The following is an 18,529-nucleotide window of genomic DNA, read 5'->3' as shown; positions in this document are numbered from 1 at the left end:
GAGTAAGACCTCATGCTGACTTCTTATTTATAAACGGTACTTTACTTTCCAAATAATTTCACTGATCGCATTATCTTTTGTTGTTTGATCAAGTTGGTCTCTGTTTTCTTTCTACAAAAATAATTACTATGGTAAATGTATTCTTTTCCCTTTCTTATGGAAAAGCTCACTAAAGACAGGCCAAGCAGCTCTCTGGCATGTTAAAGCTATGTATATCTTGGTCTTGGGGTAAGCAGGCCTACGCGCCAGTGAGACGGCGTTCTCTTGTAAAAGAAGTTGTATTTTTATAGGTTATGGTCTTCTAATAACTTTTCAGTAACAGTATTTGGTTTATTAGTGAAGAAAAACTGTCAACTTCCTGTTTATTTACTAAGCGGTCACCCTCAGCATTCATTGGTCAAGCGTAAAACTTTCTAAAGCAAAATGACTCATCATTAGTGTCTGATGCGATGTTTAGTTTCAAACAGCCAGAGTTACACAAAAGTAAGTTTGATTTTTAAGGTTTACGTGTTGACTGTGACTTGCAGCTGTGCCCATTCAGAGAGCATCGCCCTGCTAAATGCTATTTTCCTGCAAGCACATGGTGTCTTACAGATTTTTAACACGATGGACTGTTACGTTTAGTTCTTGGCATTTCCATTTAACTGACTTGTGTGTGTCTTCACACCACTGCCTGTACATTAGAAGCTGAAACCTTCTCACTGCCGCTGGCCTATTTTTCAGGGGTGTAACTCTTACAAGTAAAACTGCAGAGGCTCCTTCTTTAGCTTCCGGTAGGATAATAGTTAATTTTACGTGCTTCTTGCCAAGCCTGCTTGTTAAATTCAGAGTTAACAGTGAGATAACCATTCATTAGTGTATAATATTGTATAAAAACAACTGTGACGTACACTTGGAGTGAAATAACCATCAGTAATGGGGCAGAGGACCTTTTTTTTTTTCTTTTTTCTGCCCTAGATGCAGTGGAAAATCTGAATAACTATTTCTGGAATTTCATACGGCGCAAGATGAGGTTTAAGTATCTATTCAGATGCAGATCAACTTAATTTTTAAACTACACAAAATAGATACAGACTGAGTTAATATTTTCGTTTATTTCCATCTGATTATATGAGATAACCCTTACAAAACAGTCTTCGATGCTCAGAGTCTTTCTTCGCATCACATGAAAATACACACTTTGGTCCTCCTGAACGCTGCTGTCTTTGGAGACGTGCGCGAGCAGAGAGCAGCTCTGCAGCGTCTTTCTTGGCGTTCCATTTGAGACAAACCCAGAAAGTCCGCCAACTCTCTCTTCCTTAGGATGAGGCTGGTAGCACCACAGCTCATCATCGTACAACCGCTAAACTGTAAGCACTTACACGCGCTCTTCAGGATCGTAGCTTTGAAATCGTGTAGTTACATGAATGACTTCTATGCCTTTTTCAATATTTAGGTATTTCAAACTACTACATAAAAAAAATACTACAGGTAAGGGCACTGCATTAGGTAAGTGCGTAAGATGGTTTAGAGACTGGAGCATCTCTCCTGGGAGAGCTGGGGCGGTTCAGACTGGAGAAGAGAAGGCTTGGGGGTGGATCGCATCCATGTCTTTAAATACCTGCTGGGAAGGAGGAAAGAAGGTGGCACCGGGCTCTTCCCAGTGATACCCAGTAACAGGAAAAGGGTCAGCAACTAGAACAGGAAATTCCACCTGCACGTAAGGAAACACCTTTTCCTGTGGGTGGCTGGAGGTGGGAACACGTTGCCCAGGCCGGCTGGGGAGTCTCCAGCCACACAGATGTCCACACCCCGCAGGGAGCTGCTGCGCTGCACCCTGCTCGAGCAAAGGAAGGGCACCAGACACTCTCCAGAGATGCCTTCCAACCTCAACTGGCCTGTCACTCTGTGAAGTGAGTATACAAATATGCACGTGATAAATTCTCTATATGAATACAAAATCTTTGAAAATGAAATACTGACTTGACTTGGTCACTCTAGTGACAATTTTTCACCAGACTTAAACAAAAGCAGTTGAGTGACTTGTGAAACTGTCTTTAAAGAATGATTTATTCATTCTTCATAGCCTTCCTCCTTTCACCTCCGCTGTGGAATCCCTTAGTGCCATCAGGACCTTTGGGCAGCCGCAGCACCCCTACAGGTAGCCCGTCTGCGTTCTGTATTTTCCGAGCCAACATGGGGCTACTGACAGGACTCTTCTCTTGCGTTACAGTTTGAGCTTTTCTTCTCTGTACCCAGGGGCTGCCCGAAGGAGTGATACTGCTATCCGAGGAATAATCCGTACCTTTCCTTGGCATTTCAGGGCTAGTGCCTGGGTTAAGCTTGCTGTCTTCAGCCAGCGGAGACTTTTTGGTTACTTTTCTTAGTGAAGATGGACTGTTCCAAGGACTTGATCTGGGTGACACATTAGGACTCAAATGGTTGTTTGGGTGAATGATGGGGCTCAAGTTACTTCTAGTGTTCGTTGTGGTACTTTTGCGTCCTGACAACGGTGATGCCGGATTACTCTCTGGGTCAGAAGAGCTGTTTGCTGAAGATTCATCACCAACAAACTGAAGTTCCTCAACTCTCTTATTAAGGGATTTAGCCTTCTTAAGGCTCTTGCTGGTATCCTCGTCACGGTTCTTGTCTTTGGGAACTTTTTTCTTTGGAGGTTTCATGCCTATTAAGACAACTTTCATGCCAGTCTCTTCAGCACACATGAAGTCATGAGCACGTACGGCAGCATCTACTTCTTCAAATTCTATAATTGCACATTCCTGAGTTCCCAGTTGGGTGTACCGATTGCTGACCCTCTTGATATCAGGTGGTAGATCCCTACCAGGCTTGAGAATACGAACTGATGAAATTGCACCAAAAGTTACAAAGGCTTTGAGGAGACGTTCCATTATCCTTTCTTGCACGCATCCATTTTCTTGTTGTTTGGTAGGAGCCTCCAGCTCAGAAATCCTGTGGATATCATACACCAGTAACATCCTGGTAGGGAGGTTCTCACTTGGAAACACTGGAACTGGAGTATTTCTTCTAACCTTCTTGTTATCATCATTGAGCTCAAGGGTGTCAGAGTACTTCAGTGCATAGGCTGTGGTTCTCCAGTCGCGGGTAAGGTGCTTCACCTTGAACACAGACACAGCTTAAGCAGCACAACTCATCAAACCCATTCAAACTAATTACAGAAAGTTTAAGGCAGATGCAGGCTCCAGTCTACAAACAGAAACCTGGACTTAAGTTTCCTGCAGCAGACCCGAGTGGAAAAGTAAACGGTTTTCTGGCTGTAATGGGCAGCAGTGAGCTCCTGTAAAGCTCATGTCCTGCTGAATCTACTGAAAATAGGAACTGACACTATGAAATGAAAATCATTACGTTAGCTTAAAGCCTGCACAGGTGATGTTGGGTCATTCCATATCTAGGTCTGAACCATGACCGTAATGCATGTTCTGTGGGTTTTATTTTGTTAAATTTGCCAAACAAGAAGTTTTGTCAAGTTTAGGACTTCATTTTATTGAACTGATCTTTTCTCCCTCTAAAATCTCAGTTTAAAACCCCCCAAACTTCTCAGTTTCCAAGGAGTGCTTTTACGAGTTTATCTGTTACTGGTATAATCTGTTTGAAGTGGTCTGAAGAAACAGGGAGTGCTTTAACTTCTAGACTGAATAGCTCTGCATAACTCTCAGATTTACAATCTTTTCAAAGTGTTTCTAATGTAATTTTTAGAAATCAGTTACATACACATATTTACATAGGAGTTCCTAATGTAAAAGAGATTTTTGGACCTCCATACGTTTGCAAAGGTCAGATTCACCACCCCTTCTCAGAGCCAAGGAAGTAACTTCGCCAGGATTATTTGGCTACTCGTGAATAGCTGATCTAGAAGTGAATTTTATCCAATGTCCCATTTACTATGCCAGGGAGATAATTTAAAAACCTATGACTTCCCTAGCCAATCACAAACGAGTTCAGCAATTAAAGCTCTGGATAAAAACAAACCTCACCATCGCATCAAAACTGAATCAACCCCCGAGAGAGGCAGCAAAAGAAGGCTGTTAAACCGCCTCTATAAAATAAGTTATTTTCATCTCATCTCTCCTAATGATTTTAGATTCATCAGGCTTACACAAGGCACTTCAAGTCTTAAAAAGTTAGCTTACCTTCTTAAAAGAAGTGAGGAGTTTAACACTGACATAGCCCATCTTATTTCTTCTCACGTGCTTTAAAAGGAAGGTATCTTTCTCAAGGTTCTCATCTGAGAAGTAATATTCAATCTGTGCTATTAACTTCTGGATCAGGTCATTTTCTGGTGGTTTCCAGTTCTGGTCAGAGTCATCATCGTTGTCCCCACTGCTGAAAAAGAGTTAAATCATTTTATTAACAGATCTTCATCTTACGTTAGTGGATTTCAAGTAGCCTTTCAAAATGAAAAGGCATAACCGTAACACTGATTCCAGCTCACTCTATAGGTGGGCACTGAACAGGTATCAGCCTCGCCAGGAGGCCAGCTCAGAGGACGGAGCTTCCCAGTCCACACACTGAGCTCATTCCAAAAGTTGATCGATTGCAGTGTAGAACAAGACGCACACACTGGCATCTTGGAAACACCCTGCCAAAGCAAATCCTACACCAAAACATGAAATGCAGGTGCTATATAAATGCACTGGTGCTATACCAAGTTCCTCCAGCAACAGTGTTTTATTTTTCAGTATGAGGCTATTAAACACAGCACATAAATATGTGTGCTTTATGAGTAGTGTCACATACCAGTGAGTGAACATTCCAACTAGAGGAAACCATGATTTCTCAAGCCACACGAGTGCAGGAGCCAGTATCCAGGGAGTGAGAAAGCCTGACAGGACTATTGCTCTTCTTACAGGTCACTTCCAGAGCGACAGAGTAACTCAACTAGCAGTTTACCGAGGGCCTTAAACTGTATGTACGGTCCAGATGAAGGACTTTGGTGCAGCAGCAGCTCGTGTACCTCAGGAACAGCTGTATCTGCACACACGTGCAGGCTGGGAAGAAGTCATTCTCGTTTCCTCTCTGCCCCTGCCATCACGTTTTCTAGGTATCTGTGCAAAATGGAGCGCTAGTTAGCATCCTATCCCCAGAAAAGGGATTGTGGATTTGAGATAAACTTCTCACCACATACAGTTACAGCAGCATGTTTGTTACTGAAATACAAAGGACAGTTTAAATTGTTACCTAGCTTCAGGCAAATAATTCACCCACAGGCTACAGCCATAGATGTTGCTATAGGAACTATAATGCACAAGTCTACCTTAAGACAGACTAATTTTTTTTCAAGCTGTTAGCAGTCTAGATTTGCTAGGGGACCATCATGGAAGTTTCTGTTAAAAAAACACAAAACTAAGTCATCCCCTAAGCTCCCTAGACCCTATAAATCAAGTATGACTTTGGTCTCCCATGCACCTCAGCAATAAAAAAGGAGCAGCCACACATTTTCCCAAATTGTCTTAAATGGCATTTGCAGAGCTTGTGAAATCAGTAAAGAAGGGAGCAGGCACCACACTCGAGTCCTCCGCGGGCAATCTGGCAAGGAGGATGCAGGCGACCCAATCCCCTTGCCTGGCAGTTTTGTCCCAGAGCCAAACTGGAGACTCTGATCTTAACGCCGAAGGGGATTTGAAGCTAACTATTTATTTACTTATGGTTCTTCTGATGATAAGGCTACATCAGATACACATGGACACTCACACAGTCCTACGAGTCTCCTTGTTAGAATCTCCCCAGCCACTTAACGGGGTACAGTTCACAGAACGACAAGAATGAGAGAGTGAGAAAAAGAATTTGAGTTATTTGACAATGCCAGAAGTGGAGGATGATAGATGGAGTTATAATTAAGATAGAAAAAAAACATTTAACGGCCAGCTATGGGTACTGATTTCAGAAGGAAGAAAATACAAGGGTAAGTGTTTATTTTTCCTTCATGATATTCCCATACCCCCCTACTTCTCATTTTTAATTCAGTACAAATTCAGAACTAGTATGGGCACAAGAAACTTAGCATATTTCAGCAATTTTACATATCCACACTCTGCTAAGAAAAGCTTACCTTCAATTCAGGGTGGAGCTTACAGGTTTTTTTAGAGGATTTATTAGTACAGACATTTGCAGGTATTTGGAAGGTTTGGATGGAAAGAAAATGGAGCATCATGCTTGGAGAAAAAAATAAAAATGAACTTCATGTTTGCAAAGATCAGTCCCATCCTTACTTACAGTGTTAACGCACTGAATCAAAGTGAAACAGGTCTCATTTCACCTCTCTAAATTAAATATTGGTCATTGTCTGAACTATACACCATTCTGATACTGGGCAGACGGTTTAACTTTTAGGAAAACCTTTAGGGCTCTTACAGCAGCCCTCGCTAAGTACTGTATGGAAACGCCACCTGCAGGAAATGCAGGAATTTGTAACTAGCTCCATATTAATTAACAGTAATGATCAACTGGCAGTACCTCTAGGGTATCAACTCAACTCCGCTCTGGTGAGGCCCCCCCTGCAGTGCTGGATCCAGCCCCAACATCAGAGGGACGTGGACCTGTTGGAGTGGGTCCAGAGGAGGCCACAGAGATGACCACAGGGGCTGGAGCCCCTCTGCCGTGAGGACAGGCTGAGAGAGTTGGGGGTGTTCAGCCTGGAGAAGAGAAGGCTCCGGGGAGACCTTTGAGCCCCTTTCGGTCCCTAAAGGGGCCCTACAGGAAAGATAAGGAGGGACTCTATCAGGGAGTGGAGAGATAGGATGAGGAGTAATGGCTTTAAAATAAAAGAGGAAAGATTTAGACTAGGTATAAGGAAGGTATATTTTTACGCTGAGGGTGGTGAGACACTGGCCCAGGCTGCCCAGAGAAGTTGTGGATGCCCCGTCCATGGAAACATTCAAGGTCAGGTTGGATGGGGCTTTGAGCAACCTGGTCTAGTTGAAGATGTCCTTGCCCATGGCAGGGGGTTTGGACTAGATGGCCTCTAAAGTTCCTTTCCAACCCAAGTTTTTCTATTCTATACAAAAGTAAATGATAAATCAATGTCGGTCAACACTGACCAAAAAAACCCGAAAACCCTAGTAGTTATTCACAACTTTAATTTACTTCTTTCTTTATCCAGAGCTTTGTGATGGATACGCTTGTCAAAACAGTTAGGACAGGCTGAAAACCAACCTTTTAACATGGTGACTCATCTGGCTATTAGTCACACAAGAAACTAAACACGTATCTGCATAGAGAATAGATCTGAGGTTTTAAATATCAAAACTCACAAACAATATATTAAATTGTCAAGAGGTTAGACTCTATCCAGACAAGTTTTTGCTAAGTCTCGAAAAGAATAAGGTATTGTACTAATAAGCAATATAATTTACAGCATTAAGTTGATGTTCCAAGAGCACAATCACTCAAAGGCAACGCAAGCCTGTTAACAAAAACTAGCGGATACAATCCTGGGTGCCTACTAATGGGACGTGTGGCTGCAGCAATCACTAAATTTCAGTTTCTATTGTGAAACGTATTTTAGACCAACAACATGATAATAACATTCACCTTCCAAGCTCAGATTATTCCTGTGTCTGCCTGCCTCCAAAATCAGTTTAAGTTGAGCAAGAAAAATAGCTTTACTTTATGCATAGGAGAACCACCTGTTTGTTATAAACAGTCTGAAGATTTTTCTGAAGCACCTGGCAGCTAAATGGCTGAGGACTGAACGTCACAAATACTCAGAGATCTCCTGAAGAACTATGGTGTCTTGACCATGAGGAAATGGTTTTCATTTCTTAAGTTACAAAACCTAGAAATTGATGGAAAAAATCTAAATTGGCTGCTAGCTTAGCTAGAGAGTGAAATGGCTCATTCCCAGCAGTTTTAGACCATCACTGACAATTTCCCAAATCTTTGGTAAATAATTTCCTATCAGATGTTGCATTCCTGACAGTAAATCCTTAGCTAAGGTTACATGTAAATGGCAAAAGCATGAGTGAACTCCATTCATCTACTTTGGATGTAGAGCCTTTATAGTTCTCTCCATGGCAATACCTCTGTCCCTTCCTGGATCAGGAAGAGGCCATTTACAAAAAGGCAACCTCCACAAGAACTGAATATACATCAGCACTGTCAGCAAACATTTCTGAAGATAGCACCTACTGCAGAGGATTAAATAAGCAGCATTTAAGAGTTAGCTATTACGTGTTACAAAGCTTGAAAAAAATAACCACCCTTTTTTTCTAGCCTAGGCCAGGGCTAGAAGCTTTTACACATGCAACATTGTCAAAAAAACCCCAAATGTAAAAAATATTCTGAATTTAAGAAATTGGTAATTGGAATGCAACACTGTAGACTGCTGTACACAATTGGATTTATAAAAATACAACAGTCACATATGAACTGTGGAAAGACTAAGTAGACTCAGTTTAAACATTTCACTTGTGTGTAGCTACGCTCGCCTCCTGTTTCCATAGTGCACAGTTGACAACTCCGGCAGCTCCAGAAAACTCCCCCTCTCTGACTGCCCCTCTGTAATTTAAAGCAACGCACTGCAGTTCATTCTGAGTCAGGGCTAGGACAGGAAGTTAGAGAATCGATTAGAAACAACTGATCTTCTAACAGAATACCGAATTTCATGCTACTGTACCTAAATCTTTATGTGACTGAATTTATTACTGCATCTGCAGGTTTAGTACGAAACACAAGATGAACAGCAACTAGTGAGCTTTGTCTCTCTGCAGTTTTCTGTCACAAAAATCATGGATGTTCCTCTTACAAGTAAGAGATTCTGGTAGGCGTCAAAGCAACTTCAGGCATCAGTGACAGTTCCTGCAAGTTATCATTAAATACAGACAATGCTATTGGCATTATCAAACAGTAAAGTGTAGAGTAGATTATAAACCTGTAGTTACTTCTGCATTTAAACTGCTCTTGATTTCACGTCTGGCCAACTTGTTTCCAAAGACATAGAACAGGGCTGCTCGTCCGTGGCTTAATTCTACTAAAGAAAATCTCTACGGTTCTATGCAATAAAAGCCTCAACGGGGAAAAAGCAAAACAAAGCAAACAAAAACCATCACAACAACAGCCAACCCCAAGCCCTTTCTGTAAAAGGTAGTGAAACGGGAACGTCGGGGGCAGCACCGCCCGGCTGCGGGGAAGCCACGTCCCGCCCGGCCGCGCCGGCCACCCGCGGGCAGCCCGGCCGCGGCCCTTCCCTCGGGGGCGCACAGCCCGGATCGAGCCCCGCCGGCCGCCCCCGCGGGAGGGAGTCCCGCCTCCCCCACGCTCCGCGCCGGCGTTGCATCAGCCGCGGCCGCCCCGCACGGCCGGGCCCTTCCTGCCGCGTCCCGGCGGGCTCACCTGCCGCGCCCGCACCGCCCCGCGTCCTCCTCGCTGCAGCTGCCGCCGTCCCGCGCCGCCGGGCACAGCCCGCCGCCGCCCTCCTCCTCCTCCTCCTCGCCCTCCTCCTCCTCCGCCGCCTGGACGGCCACTCGGATGGGCACCGGGCCGCTCCCCACCGCCAGCCCCGGGCCGGCGGCCACAGCCCCGGGCTCCGCCGCCTCGGGGCCCGCGGGGGCGGCCGGCTGCCGCTGGGCCATGGCACCGGGCGGGCTCAGCCCGCCGCCGCCACTGCAGCGATGCCCCGGGCTGCGGCAGCCGCCTCTCTCCTTCCCTCTCTCCCTCCCTCTCCCCGCCTCTCCCGCTGCGGCGGCGGGAGGGCCGGTCCCTCCTCCGGCCGCGCCGCCCCAGTGCGGGGCCCGCCGGGACGGGTGCGAGCCCCCGAGGCGGCCGGTCCGAGCTTCTCCCCTGCTGGCGGTGTAGTCGGGACTGCTTTTATCGCGACAGAGAACTCCTCACCTCCCCGCACGGCCTCGGGGCTGCGCTGCCGCCTCCTGGCTCCGGGGGCGCCTGGGGACATCCCGAAAGGTGACGCGGGGTAAGTGCGGTTATAAACGCCGGGGATGGCACCTGGAGATAAGAAAACCCCGTGCACAAGGCCAGGACTGGATAGATGTTATCTGTGTAGAGCACTCCTCTACAATTCTGCGCGCCGCTTAAACTGAATAAAAGCATTCCCCATAAGAACTTATTTATATAGAGGCCTCTTTTCTGAGAAAACACTGATTTACTTTGAACTTACAGACTATTGCACTATATTTCAGCAGACTGTTTCAGCTATTAAAGTGAAATTAACATTCATGTTTTTGGGATTACAATCTAAAACATTTCCATTTACCCTGTAAATATTCATTCTTCAGTCAGGGAAGATCTTTCAGTACTCTCTGAACCCAAACTGCTAAATGCAGGCTGTATCTTCAAGTCCCCGCCTCATTTGTGGCGTCCTTGTTGGCGTCTGTACAATTCCTCTGAGATTGTCCGTACAATTGCTCCTGAAAAATTGGCGCAGGGGCCAGCTGTCTCCGTCCCTGTGTGGAGCTGTCCCCATGGGTCATGCACAGGCAGTGGGGTGGCTGCTTGTTTTTTAACATGCCTTGAGCAATGAAATATTTTGTTTATGAAATAGGCTTGGGTGCATCACTAACCAAATCTCTGCCTCTCTGTGGAGGTGGAACAGCATTTTGCAGTAAGTCCTGGGCAGGGCACAGCTTCGCTATTGATCTCAGCGGGACCAGAAATAGCAACGCAGAATCCATGTTGCAGGAGAGAGCGTGTACGGGGATCGTGGGTCTCATTTATTGTTTGAGTCCACGCAAGTTGTTTGCCTCCCCGGGTAGGAATGAGGTCAGGACCAGTACGAGCACAGAACTATTTCATGCCACAGCAAACATAAATGATGTTTGAGAAAGACGTTTCAGTTTATCTGGTGACTCCTTCTGTCGAGGCCAATAGAACTTGGTTTTATAGGGAAGGACACTCGATCTGTTTTTCTGCTTTATCAGTGGTCACCACACAGAACTGGCCTTTGGCCTTGCCGACGTCCAGCTCATTTCTTTGAGGAGTCCTGTTATCATTACCTAGTCTGCTACAAACCTGCTAATAAGGTTGAGAGAATTAGCGCAGATGAAGGTTGATGTAATTTCAAACACTGTGTTGATGAGATCTCCATCGAAATTACCAGGCTAATGTTTTGGTTTGGCTTTCTTTTTTAATATAGCAATGTTCTATAATGCTTAACTACCAGCAGAGATGAAGTAGTATTTGTCAACCATGGGAGAACTTAAAACTAAATGAATAGTGTAGACAAGTCCCTTAGAGGGGAACCCAAATTTCAGCTTTGCTTCTGATACTCAGGGTTATAATCCCATGAACCTGAACTGTGCAAAACTCACAGATTTCTTATCACAGAATCATAGAATTGTTAGGGTTGGTTGGTTCTTATGGCACATTCATTGCTGGCACAGTATGGTCTACATACCACAACAAAACACCTCCATATTTATATTTCTCACAAAGTAAGCCATAGTTACGTTATTTTTCTGTCAGCCTTTCGGCAAATGGTAACTAAAGTGACGCTACATGAAGCTAAATGCAGGGTATGGGTCGGGAAGGTACTGTGAGGCAGTTTGCGGGCCTTCCACACACAGGCAGCCACACCACTGCTTTTCTAGCCAGCGAGCGGCTAGCAACACGCACCCATGTGCGTGTTTAAAAGCATCCACCGCCCATCGGTGGGGCCTTTGGGCTCCCAAGAGCCTCCAGAGCCGGCAGCAGGCCGAGTCGCGGCCCAGGAGCGGGCAGGTCCCTCGGCAGAGCCCTCCCAGCTCGGTCTTCGCCTCTTGTGACAAGTACGTGCCTACAAGGCGCCTCCCTGGGGCACAACAGGAGCCTGGAAGGTGCGCCCAGATTCTCGCCTTTTCACGGGTTTTCATACATAGTCACTTGAACTTACAATTCAGCAAAATTCAATCGTATTAGTGTCTTTTTATTTCCGGGGAGGGGGGGAGGCGGGCAGCCGCGCACTTGCGAGGCCCCCTCCCGAGCCCTACCCCGGCCCCTACCTGAGGCCGCCCCGCCGGGCAGCAGGCACTGGGGGCTGCAGAACGGCGTCGCCTTCCCCTCACGGCTTCCCGCCGCGGGGCGCCGCCTCCGCCGGCGGGCGGAGCACGCGCGGGGCTGGCCGGGAGCGGCGGTTGCCGCGGTAACAGCGGAGCGATTTCCGACAGGGGCGGCGGCCGGCGCGGAGGCGTGAGGAGCATCGGCGCGCGGGGGCAGCGCGCAGACATGGTGCCCAGCAAGTGCCGGCCCGGCAGGGGTCCTCGGGCCTCCACCGGCCCGGTAGGTGCTGCTGTGGGGAGGGGATGGCGGGCGGCAGCCGCCGCCTCTTCTCCTCAGCCATCGTTGTGCGGGATGCCGGGCAGGAGCGGTGGTGTTCCTCCGCTCCGCGGCTGTGTGTGAGGGTCCGCGCGGGGCTGAGGGCGCGGAGGGGGGCGGCCGCCCGCGGGCCTTCCGCGGATGGTGGGCGGCAGCGGGCCGAGCCCCCCGAGGGCAGCGCCTGCCCCTTCCCGGGGGCGGGTGGGGGGAGCTGGGGCCGGTCCCTGCCGTGACAGCGCAGTCTGTGCCCCTCCGGTTATTCGCTGGGAAGTGGGAATGTGAGCCTTTGGTTAAATGTTTCTGTTAAACGTCTTCATTGTTTAGCAGGTGGGTGCTCCGTTTTGTCATATAAATCCAATTAAATGACCGGCACGTTTTGCCTTAATAAAAAAAATTCTCATAATTAAATATAAACACTTGTTTTCTTCATTAATGAGAGTAATATCCCCATGAAAGTCACGTTTCCAGTGTATTTTTAAAACTAAAAACCTTGGGTTTTTTTGTTTTTTAATTATGTAGTGTTAGTTAGCACTGTGACGTATTCTTCATAATAGTTTTGCAGAATAGTTCCTTTCTTGGTAGATTTTGCAATTGAAAATACCTTTGTTGTTTAAGTAATAAAAAGAAGGTTGCATGCAACTTCTTGTATTGATACGTGTTTTTTTGAAAAGTATAACATCCTGTTTCTTTTTCTTCCAACTTGCAGGTTAATAACTGTGGTCTTCAGCTGGTTATCCAGACTTCATCGATAACAGATAAAAGCAAACCAGTAATTATTACCTTTACTTTAATAGTTATATTGAGTAATGGCATTGTATGGAACAGCCAAATTTGTATGCTGTCAGATAGGAATTGCCTTTTCAGTGATAATGTGTTGACTTTTAATACAATATCTGATGTATCTAATAGTCTTTTGGTAATTTATTTCATCCTATTAAAGATACATAAAGTAAAAACACGGGGATGTACTATAGCCTGCTGTACACTTAATATACATAGATATGATTTCTTATGATTCCATCTGTACCTCTCTTCCTCCTGTGATTGTAGTATTCCTTATAGGATGGGGCTTTCTTCTTTATTAGGCAACTGCAAATGAATGTGCTGGTAACTTCCATATTTTAATTTTGGTTTCCAACACTGAAGCTTTTCAGTCGTAGTATCTTAATAAAATGAATACTCTTTGTTGGAGCCACTATTTATTTTTTTTAAAGCATTTGCAGAGTTTCCTAAGAACTGTAGTTGTTACTAAGGTTGTGTTTGTCTGTCTAAAGATGTTATTTGCATTTGAAAACTCTAACGTTTGTCTTAAATATTGTGTTACAGTTTGAATTCCGGATAAATAAAGAACAGTCATCTTTCCACAATAGACTTCTGCAGCATGATCTGGAAAAAAACTATTCGGGAAGGCAAGGTGATGCTCAAGAGGGCTTGGTTTGTTTGTCTTTTGTGTCTCTCTTTATTAACTGAACAGTAAAGAAAGACTGTATTATGATTAGAATATGTAAGAGCAACAGCTTTTCCTAATTGGCCACTGTAATTCAATATAATTACTGCTGCATCACGCCCCGTACCCACTATCTCTTCTACTGCCTAGTGCAGATGGCTTTTTTCATCATTTTTTTCCCCTTGTTCTCTCCATGGAAGAGCATCCTTTCTTCTACCTGTGAAGCCACACTCTATGAAGTGCCGTACTATACAATCCATCAGAAGTCATGCAGTTCTCTACTGTAACATTTTATTGGATGTTTAACATTTTAATCTGTTTAGACAAAATTAGTTTCTAATTCAGAACCGTGATATGAGGAGATAGTTTTCTTATTGTACTTGTGTGCTTTTGTCTTTGAAAAGCAAGAGATTTGGTGATACCACTAACTGTGGTGAAGCCTGGAAGAGTCCTGGAACACAACACTTCTTGCCACACTGCTGTTGCTTGCCTGTTATGTAAAAACAATGATTGGTTAGGATAGCGGATCCATTTAATTATTATGGCAAATTCTTTATTCTTTCTGGTAAAAAAATAAAGACCAACAGCTGTTCAGAATGGGTTGATTTTTAGGGATGTTATGCAACTTATTATGGAGTAAAATTAAGTCTGTAGTTTGGTTTTGTTCCCCACACAGGAGACCAAAGAGTATTAAGTCCTTTGGTGCGTAATAAGCAGGTGTATCTTCCAGTGCCGTCCAGCCTGACAGAGCTTTCTGGTTTGGAGTTGAAGCAGAATACAGGTTCTTTATCAGGATTTGGTGAGTCTTCTATTCACACACCTACAAAATCCAGATCCCAACAAAGCAGCCGTAGTATTAGTTCACATGCTTCAGGTAACAGTGAAAACTTCTCTTGTTAGTCTCTTTTTCGTTTTTTAACTGGGTTTCTTATTGGGAAGTTATGCCCTGCAAGATATGCTGCTTCTGGCTGTCAGAATGTATGACCAAAGAGCAAGCATTGTCTATGTCTGCTATTCCCCTCAGGTATTAAGAGAGGTTAACAGATCATTGTCAGGAAACCACTAGAAATATTTTCCAAAATATAATATAGGCATTTACATATAGGCGTTTTATATGCCTTTCTTTAACAAACAGGGTTCTTTCACACATGTCTTTAGAAGGATGACATTAGAAGAAAAAAGTCACTCTGCTGTCATCATGTCATGTTTCAGACTGATTTTTAAGTCTTTGGTCTTCTGTTTATTGGCTTAAAAACCTGAGACACAACTAATTTAAGACTTCTGCAACAATATTAATTGATTTTTTTCGTTCTCCATTATTTTTTTTTTTTTCTCCTTCACACCTTTTTTTCACTTTGAAGGATACCTAGAGAATGTTGGTTGTTATACTGGTTTGTTAGAGTAGCCAGTAATAAAATGTTAAGAGAGTAGCACTGAAAAGATTCTGAATTGCACAAGAAATTTTTTTACTTGTCAAGGTATGTCTTCTAATGGCATATTTTAGACAACAATGAACTCACTCTAATTAAAGCAATTAATCTTTGTTTATTGGAGAATTAATGTTTTTCCAGTTAACATATTTGATTTATTTGAAGGAAGGGAAAAAAGGGGCAAACGTGTAGAAGTTGAGCCTATATTTTTGTGGTAGTATGCATGCACGATAATTTTTGTGGTTGGACTTGATGATCTTAAAGGTCTTTTCCAACCTAAATGATTCTATAGTTCTATGATTTATTTTTGGCCAATATTTTTCAGTGGATCATTTCCCAAATAAGCCAAAGCTCACAGAAAACTTTTTAATTTATTTTGCAGGTATTTTTAGTCATCCTCCCTCTTTTGCCTTATATTAACAAAATGGGTAAAGATAGATAGCTTTGTAGATATGTTTTAAATGGCTGCCTGTTTCTTTCTTGATAATGGAGTGAAATATAATACCAGTGGTTACCTTTAAGTGACTTTGCATTTGTTTGTGGCTCAGTGGGACCGTTTCAATGTTTTGGTGCTTTAGTCTCTAGTTCTATCAACATCTACTTGATCTGTGTCTTCAAATTCGTCTTAAGTTAGATTATATCTTTAAGTTCAGATACTGAACTTGTGAAACAATTATACAACCTTACCTTAAAACATCATTGGGTAATTCTAATCAAAACAAAAACATTTACAAAATATCTGTGTACAACAAATTGTTGTTAAAAATCTCTCAGAAATTAAATACATGGACATACTTTGGAAAGAGGATGTAGAGAGATGTAGTTGTAAACAAAAATGGCAGGAGAGAAAACTAGTAACTCAGAAGTACTGAAGACTGGAGACAAAATGCACTTCCGTGTACTAACTCTTTTTAATAAGAAAAAATCTTCTATTATCTGTAGTTAATGAGATGATTTTACAAAGTACTAGGTCATATATTCTCTGTATGATTTTCTGATAGATAACACCAATTTTGGGAGCAGCTCATCAATAACGTTTCCTGTATTGCAACGTACTGCTGAAGAAAAAATACTGAATTCTGATAGACTTACCCTGGAAAGGTGAGAGGGTTATGGAGAACGCACCCTATAGCTTGCAACTCTTGCGTCTGATGGTCTAAAGTGATGAGTATTCCATTAATGCCTGTGGTCAATGGTATGAGTGGTGGGTTTGGTTTTCTTGGGTTTTGTATGTGTGTGGTTTTGAGAGAAGAACTATGTCCCATAGAGAAATTCTGTGTGAGTGTCCTTGTGATGAATATATCCATACAGCAGTCATCTAGGCAGTTAGGGCTTTTCATTGTAAACTAAGGAGCCAGTTTAGGAGGTGAAGGCAAGGTCATGCAAGTAATCTATAGAAAGAGGCTATGTCTCCATTAGTTCTAATCTGATGCACTTACTGTAGAATCGTCTTTTTTTTTTTTTCCCCTCCCCTTTAACCAGAACACACAAAAAAATCTGAAAGATATTTAATTATAATTTTTTTTTTTTTGGTGGGGGTAAGGTTTCGTGTAGTCCAAAAAGCTTTGTCAGGTCAGTAGGACTCCTTCTGGAATAATCCTAAAATAAGAATAACCACTTTCAGCATCATTTGCCGTATCTTTTACTTTAAAACTTACCTCATGTTTTTATATTTCAAATGTAAAGTTCTATAAACCAAAGAAAAATTGCATAGACATAAATGTTTCAAATTCTGATCTAAGCAGGTTGCTTATGTGTATCTGATGGGAAAAAAAAAAAATTGGCACGTTGCATTTGTTTAAATTTTCATGTGGTCACAACATGGAACTTCCATGTAGTTTCCATGTAACCAGCAAACCTCTGATTAAGAGGACAGGCTTTCAGAGAATTTTGGAAGCACTTCAGCTGTATTTGCATGCTAACTTTTTTTTCATAGTAAGGAGTTACTGCCTTACTTAGAGTTTAGTGAGCAAACCTAATTACCTTAATGTTACCGTAATCAAGATAATATACTTTCCTCAGTTCAGTAAGAGTGAATGGGTAGAAGGTGGATTATCAATTTTTAACATACATGTGGTTTTTGATTTGTTTCTTTTTCCTTCCAGGCAAAAACTGACAGTGTGCCCAATTATTGATGGGGAAGATCATCTTCGCCTTTTGAATTTCCAACATAACTTTATAACCCGGATTCAAAATATTTCTAATCTGCAGCATCTTGTTTTCTTAGATTTATATGATAATCAGATAGAGGAAATAAGTGGGCTTTCAACTCTTAGATCCCTAAGAGTCCTTTTGCTGGGAAAGAACAGGTAAAAATAATAAAACTAACGTAAAGCACCTTATTTCTTTATGGTGTGGCAACTGTGATCTGTCATTGTTTCTGTTACTTACCGAGTTTTCAGATTATGATGTTAGCTGTGAGACCGGTGAGCTGGTCCTTAACACTAAGTTAAGTGTTAGGGATCCCACTGAGGAAGTACACAGCTTTTGCTCGTAATGTTCTTCAGGAACTTAATTTCTTAGGTAAATTTTAGCAACAGTTCTGAAATATTTTATGTGTTTCCGTCTTATCTTCTGTTCTGATAGTCTGTTAAATAAGTGTTCTTAGATTTGTGTGACAGGTGGAATCTCTTTTCACATCACATAAAATATTAATTGATTCTTTATAACGTATGAGAAAGTATTTCTGCCTGATGTGTTTATCTGGGAAAAAAATCAGACAGATGAATCGTGGATTTTATTGCTTATTTGTAGATTCTATTTTGTTGGGAGATACAACTTTCTAGTTGTAGTACTTTCTAAAAATACAGTTCAAATCCTGTAGCTTTTAATTCTAATAGTTTAATAGAAGTATCTGTGGAATTGCTCACACATCTAAGAGTTGTGCTCTGATTTTGTTCAGTTTCCTTATTTTCTTTATATTCAGTAAAGGCAGAACTGGTAAACAAACTTCAGTTATGTGCAGATTACAAAGCGTACATCTCCTAATTCAGCCTGTATTCAAAACTGACAACTTCCTATAGTCCAGCATGTTACTAGAGCTTACAGCTTTTACATTAAAAATCTCACCTGTAGAAATTAATTTTGCTTATAGCAAAACATTGGGGCATTGGAATGATAACTTTAAGGTGCTTTAAGGGATTATTTTCCAAATCATAACTACATTGAATGCTGTATAGTTTGTTTACATAGAAGTATGGTTTGGAGGTAGTTAGGACAAGACATAAATGATTACAAGTCAGACAAAGTTGCCAGCAACTTGTTTTCAGCTTGATCTATATGTGATCTTTGTTTATTCTTGAAGCAAATGCAAAATACACGTGATGTTTAATATAATTAGCCAGTAGATGATGCTGTTGAGTATATAATAACCCAGGTTTGGAATCAGAAA

General features: G+C 42.8%; 2 protein-coding genes across 3 annotated transcripts in view; one reads left to right on the top strand and one right to left on the bottom strand.

Moving 5' to 3' along the window:
• Positions 1-1,084: 1,084 nt before the first annotated feature.
• LARP6 (La ribonucleoprotein 6, translational regulator) lies at positions 1,085-9,587 on the bottom strand. 2 transcript variants are annotated; one of them, XM_054214154.1, is made up of 3 exons: positions 9,349-9,587; positions 4,149-4,341; positions 1,085-3,116 (listed from the first exon to the last, which is right to left on the bottom strand). In XM_054214154.1, exons 1-3 carry the CDS (start codon positions 9,585-9,587, stop codon positions 2,049-2,051), a joined length of 1,500 nt encoding a protein of 499 aa, XP_054070129.1. In that variant the 3' UTR covers positions 1,085-2,048. The 2 variants fall into 2 exon arrangements, with proteins under 2 accessions (XP_054070129.1, XP_054070130.1); XM_054214155.1 differs by lacking the exon at positions 9,349-9,587 and adding an exon at positions 4,451-4,590.
• Positions 9,588-12,113: 2,526 nt separating this feature from the next.
• LRRC49 (leucine rich repeat containing 49) overlaps positions 12,114-18,529 on the top strand; it is a 51,336-nt gene continuing 44,920 nt past the window's right edge. The window contains exons 1-6 of the mRNA XM_054215560.1: positions 12,114-12,225; positions 12,968-13,030; positions 13,588-13,675; positions 14,385-14,507; positions 16,140-16,239; positions 17,244-17,447. Of these exons, the coding sequence (XP_054071535.1) occupies positions 12,172-12,225; positions 12,968-13,030; positions 13,588-13,675; positions 14,385-14,507; positions 16,140-16,239; positions 17,244-17,447 (632 nt within the window). The 5' untranslated portion in view covers positions 12,114-12,171. The remainder of the gene's footprint in view (positions 12,226-12,967; positions 13,031-13,587; positions 13,676-14,384; positions 14,508-16,139; positions 16,240-17,243; positions 17,448-18,529) is intronic.

The sequence above is a fragment of the Rissa tridactyla genome, chromosome 9 (assembly GCF_028500815.1).
Source record: "Rissa tridactyla isolate bRisTri1 chromosome 9, bRisTri1.patW.cur.20221130, whole genome shotgun sequence".
NCBI classification, from domain to species: Eukaryota; Metazoa; Chordata; class Aves; order Charadriiformes; family Laridae; genus Rissa; species Rissa tridactyla.
The sequence above is the reverse complement of the archived record's forward strand: the minus strand, read 5'-3'. Positions and strand labels throughout refer to the sequence as shown.